The following is a 5,594-nucleotide window of genomic DNA, read 5'->3' as shown; positions in this document are numbered from 1 at the left end:
GGAAATTTTATGATCCTTGTAGTGTCGGCACAACAGGTTCCCGCGACATTGGATTCCCGCAGCGAGTGACTGATTACCGCAGTGTTGTCGCATCCGCTCAAGCAATAGCCAGAGCGATTCTTGCAGTGCCATCACATCCTATGAGGCAAAAGTAGCAAAAGCAGGACTGATTCCCTGGCGAAAGAACCAAAGGCAGGCATCAGCGTCCATATTCCTGCACGGAAATCACGCTCCTGGGTGTTGTCACCTCACCTGCAGTAGCAATTTTCAAAGCATGGGAATGAGCACCATCTGCCACAGTGCTCATGTCGACTAGAGGTGCCGCCTGCCGCGGTGGCCGCCTGGCCCGCACCTTGCTTTCCGTGCAGCAGTCAGCGAGCAGCAGCATCGGCCAGCCAGCGACGCGCCAGGGATGGCCGCCTCCGGTAGTGGCGGCGAGGCCCACTGGTGGGGCCCGCGTGTAGCAGGGCCTGTCGGCCAGCCAGCGACCGCGCCAGGGGTGGCCGCCTCCGGTAGTGGTAGCAGGGCCCACCTGGCCCACCCCGTTCCGTCGTGGCGTCCTGCACTGTGCAGAAGCCCGTTCGGCTGGGCGGCCGCCTCCTGCAGTGGCAGCAGGGCCCGCCGCCTCTTGGTGTGGCGGCAGGTGTCACGTGTCGCCTGCCGCGCCTGCCTTCACCGCTGAGAGGGTCTTTTGTCAAATTGATTCACAGGTAGTCTTTTTTGTCAATTCATCTCGGCAGGGGCCTTTAGGACAAAAAATCAGAATCGTACCTGAAGAGACTTGCGGCAGATGGATGCCGCTGGAGCTTGGTGGCTAGCTGGTCGACGGTAGATGCTCCAGCTTGCCGGTGGTTCCTGCCCGCCGCCTGGATGTGGTCGCATCGCGTGGCCGTCTGCCGTCGTCCTCCCTGCTGGTCGGTCTTCAAGGTGGGAGTTGCGCTGCTCTGTGTGAGGAGAGGAGGGGCGGCTGGACATGTCGATTTTGCTTCTTTTACCCTCCCTCTCTCTATTTGTGCGCAGGTGAGCGAAGCGACCGAGCGAAAAAAGGAAGGGACCAATTGCCGCCGCGCGCGTCATTCGCGCCAGGAAATTTTCCATTAGGTTGGACCTCTTTTTTCTGTTCCTGCGAAACGTGAAGGAAAAAAAAGAAATCCTGTGCAGGAATAGAATGGCATTCCTGTGAACCAAAGAACTCCAGAGGATTATTTCCTACAAATATCATATCCTACAAAATTCCTATAAAAATCCTGTGATCCAAAGAAGGCCTAAAGTTTTAAAACTTTGACTTAAAACAAGAGCTAGATGTACATTTATTGACGGGCGGAGGGAGTACCTGTTACCTGTTGAGACCAATGGCTTGTGACGCGAAGGAATGTTAACCTGCTTTTATGCAAGGTTTACATCTCTATGAAATGGAGCTCGATCGGGCAACTCCGTGCGTGTTTTCAATTTTTCATGCTATTCCATAATTCGTTTGGCTTAGTTTACCTAGCAATTTAGTGTTGTGGATAGCAGGAATTCGAACAGTTTGTAACTTGTAAGCGACTAAGCGTCGCTACTCAAAACCGATTGAAAAGTTGGCAGGTAAACAGACACCAACTCATGTGCGAGATAGCAGGTTAAAGTAACAACTTTGCGTCTCATTGGCCATCACTGCTTTACTACTCCTTACTAAATTCTAAAAAAAAAGATATACTACTCCTTACTACGTACATGTCTCTAGTAGGCCCTGTTTGGATACTTTAACACAGTTAGAGTTAAAGTTATTTTCTAACCCACTCTAACCCAAATAAGCACCTCTCCACCGGAATAGTTGGGTTAGATGGAACTAACCCACTCTAACGCTTTTTATTTGGATATTTTTGGGTTATTTGAGCCCCAACTAACCCAAACTAACTCTAACACCATGATCTAAACAGAGCCATAATAGTACTTTGCCCATCTCCACCTCCACCGACAGAAGCATCACAGCTCCATTAGTGCCAGTGACAGTGGAGGGATAAACCAGTCCAAGAACAGCTACTTAATTATCATCTTACACCCTGCCTTGCCTCATAATAACCCAAGACTAACCACGTCTTCGTCGATCCTCCCCTGAGTAATACCGCCATAATCGGGCAAACCAAAAAGAAGCACCACTGCGTCGCCGGTGCCACGACCCCGCCGCCGCCTGCCTACAGGCAGAAGCAGCCGCCGTTGTACTTGCCGCCCTTCATCTGCTCGCCGACCTTCCTCACCGTCACCGACGACGGCGCGCACGGCGTCCACTCGGCCGCCAGCCGCACCCTCGCCAGCCACCACCAACCGCTCCCGCCACCCTTGCCGCCCCCACGCTTCCTCCTCGCCGACGCCTGCGCGGCCTCGGCGGCGAGGCGGCGGTTCTCGGCGCGGAGGCGTTCGATCTCGGCGACGCCGGCCTTCCTCTCGGCCTCCCAGGCGGCCATGGCCTCGAAGCACTCCCGGTTGCGGAGCTCCAGCCCATACACCTGCGCCTGCAGCGCCTCCACCTTCCGCCCGAGGATGCACGCCCGGTGGTCGTCCCGCAGCTTCACGGCCAGCCGGGCCATGTCCGCCGCGCGGCGCCGCGTGTAGCCGAGCTCGGTAGCCGCCGCCGCAGCCTCCTCCTCGGCGGCCGAGGCGCGGAAGGCCAGGCGCGCGTTCTCGCCCAGCAGGACCAGTCGCTCGGACTCGAGCACCTCCAGCAGGCTCCCCTGCAGGTCGATCTTGCGCGCCGACTCGGCCCTCCGGCGGTCCGCCTCGTCCGCCAGCACGTCCCGGTCCACCCACGCCATCACCAGCTCCGCCACCACCAGCTCGCCGTCCACCGCCGGAGCAGCAGCTGGAACGGGGAAGCGATCATCGGCGATTCCGAGTTGGGGCTGGAAGGAGAGGGAGCTGCCGGCGTCGGAGGAGCGGTCGTCGAGGTCGGAGGAGCAGTCGGAGCTGATCAGGTTGAGGTTGAGGTGGTGGGAGTAGGACTTGGCGTTGGCGAGGAGGGATTGGGCGTAGCGGTCGGCGAGGTAGAGGTAGCGGTGGTGGAGGTCGGTGAGGAGCGCGAGCAGCTGCGGGCGGCGATGGTAGTAGTTCTCGGCGCGCTCGGCGAACGAGTGGTCTGCGGCCGCCGCCGCCGCGTCGTCGTCCGGCGCGCCGGCCGCCAGCGCGCGCACGCGCTGCTCGATGTCTGCAACGGCATAATACACTTGTCAACACACAAACGTTCAGTTTTCATTAGAGTAAATGCATGCATGCAGCGCTACGCGTACACTATGTGCGTAGGATTGTACCAGATCACACCGTCCTTGTGTGAGAAGAAGCCAACGCCCAACACCCGATCAGGAATCGTGTATTCAAGCGAGCAATTTCGACTAAAAGTTGTTTGAGATTAATTAATCTGGTTTCGTTGATCTTAACAACTATAGTAAGACCATATAATTGAGCTGGGTAATTCACCGGGATAGATTGTTACCCTACCACGTTGCTCGCAGTCTGGCACTGCAGAGTGCAGACATATGCGAGGGTAAAACGAAAGAAAAGTGTGAAGTGACAGTGCCGGCCCGTGACATGACGGCTCGCTGGGCGTGTCTTGGATTTTTTTCACTGAGAGCGGCCGGCCTGCCGGTGAAAGGGTTGACCCGGAATGATGGCTTTCTTTGCCAACTTGGGCACGTCCAGACGTGGCAATGGTTGTGGAGGTGGGCGTACGTGGAGTTGAAATTTCGAAATCCGGAGAAGCGCCATCTGCTTTTGACAATGGGCGCACGCGTACATACTGGAACAGCTAAAATGCAGCTCACAGTCGCGTGTGGTGGCTCGTGGCTGTGCCTGTGCCGAGGCATGCATGGCAGGGCCATGAGCCCATGAACCTCATCTCTTGTACCCAGTGGACGAGGACCGGCATCACTCGCGGCCACAGTGATAGTGTACTAGCAGCTACTCCTAGGTGAGGAGAGAATCCTCGGCGGCATTTATGCGAATCACAGGGCACCCGTGAGCTCTCTCTCCCATCAGTACTGTACTGTGGTAGTAGTACCACTGTGCGTCATAGGATCGGATAGGAGCTGGCTTGATCGGCCGGCGAGGACGCACAGGCAGGAACGAGTGTAGTGTAGTGTACAGTACCATCTCTGAGAGAAAGATGAGAATCTACTACTGGAGTAGTACCTAGCGCCATCTCCTCTTCTTCCTAACATCGCATCCATCCATCAGCAAGCATGTGCTACCGCCGGGCATGCCGCCGGTACAAACGCATTACTCTACTCTGCTGCCACGAAATGAAATGAAGCCGCCCACGCCCACAGGTGTGCTTCCAGTGCACATCGATCAGCCTACGCCTGCGCTCGTGAAGAAGAAAGAGAAAACAATGGCTGGCATGGCACGCGTACTACGTGTTGAGGAGAGGAGGGGAGAGGAGATGAGATGGATCATCACATCACCTGCGATGGCCGCCTGGAGCCACGGCGGGCACGTGGACGCGGGCGGCCGCGCCTCCTGCTCCTGCTGCAGCATCATCTTCTCCATGCCAGGCCAAGCCAAGCCTGCCTCCTGCTGGCTCGATTCGGCTCGTTGCCCTTGCCCGGTTGTGCGTCCTGTGATCTCTCTCTCTCTCTCTCTCGGAGGGGAGGATGTCGAGCCCGGCCTGCTGCCCCTTTGAGTAGATATAGACTAGCTGCCGCTGACTGACTGCCTCGTCGCTTCGCCTGGCACGGCGAATAAGCTGGGATGGGCCTGCCCTCTCGCTCGTGAACACCGGCGTCAGTCCCGTCCCTGTCAGTCAGCAGAAACACACAAACACAACAGTCCACAAGCGTAAGCCATGGCGTGACGAAATGAGCAAGCAAGCAAGCGGAGTACGTACAGTACAGTACAGTGCGCTAGTATAAAACGGGAGCAGCATGAGCATGGAGAGAAGGCGTGGAGTGGTGGGCAACACAACCGGGCTGAGGCGAGCGCGACGCGACGTGACGCAGCGTGGTGGGCTTGTGGGCGTACTCCACTCCACTCCTGGGGGACGCGCGGCGGACACGACACGATGCTGTGCCTGTGCGCGCTCGCGGGGGTCCTACGCCGGCCGGCCGGCAACGATGTGACCTGACGGAGTGCGTGGCGAGGGTACGGACCAACCATGTCCCCGTCACTCCCGAATCTCCCTCCACGCGCCCGCCCTACCTGCTACTCCTCGGTGCAGGGTAGATAGAGGTAGGGGTGATTTCACAGTGATCGAGGCCCGTCCCGTCCCATCGCGTCCCGTGTTGGATTCAGTGAGCGAGGCCGAGGTAAAGAAAAAAAATACTCGTACCGTGGTAGGTTAAAAAACATGACACTCGCTGTAAAAAGCTTTGCTGCTGCGGCTGCGTATCAAAGACAAGCAAGGCATTTCAAACTCTTAACCCGCCCGCCCGCCCGCCCGCCTTGATCACTTACTGTCTACAGTCTAAACTAAACAAGAGCAGCTACTGTACGTACGTATGTATTCAGCTGATTCAACCTTGGTTTTCTTTTCCTGGACATCTCTCTTCTGGATCGTGCCCAACCAAACAGTGCACTACGTACTACTGTTGCGTAGTTTGGACTCGCTGCAGGCAGTGATAAACAAA

The 5,594-nt window shown here is 57.0% G+C and overlaps 1 protein-coding gene across 1 annotated transcript in view; it reads right to left on the bottom strand.

Annotated features, from left to right (window-relative positions):
* Window positions 1-1,617: 1,617 nt before the first annotated feature.
* LOC123072228 (kinase-interacting family protein) overlaps window positions 1,618-5,594 on the bottom strand; it is a 4,940-nt gene continuing 963 nt past the window's right edge. Inside the window, exons 2-3 of the mRNA XM_044495797.1 lie at window positions 4,434-4,764; window positions 1,618-3,181 (exon numbers count right to left, since the gene is read on the bottom strand). Of these exons, the coding sequence (XP_044351732.1) occupies window positions 2,175-3,181; window positions 4,434-4,518 (1,092 nt within the window). The 5' untranslated portion in view covers window positions 4,519-4,764 and the 3' untranslated portion in view covers window positions 1,618-2,174. The remainder of the gene's footprint in view (window positions 3,182-4,433; window positions 4,765-5,594) is intronic.

Source organism: Triticum aestivum, chromosome 3B (assembly GCF_018294505.1).
Source record: "Triticum aestivum cultivar Chinese Spring chromosome 3B, IWGSC CS RefSeq v2.1, whole genome shotgun sequence".
Lineage (NCBI taxonomy): Eukaryota > Viridiplantae > Streptophyta > Magnoliopsida > Poales > Poaceae > Triticum > Triticum aestivum.
The sequence above is the reverse complement of the archived record's forward strand: the minus strand, read 5'-3'. Positions and strand labels throughout refer to the sequence as shown.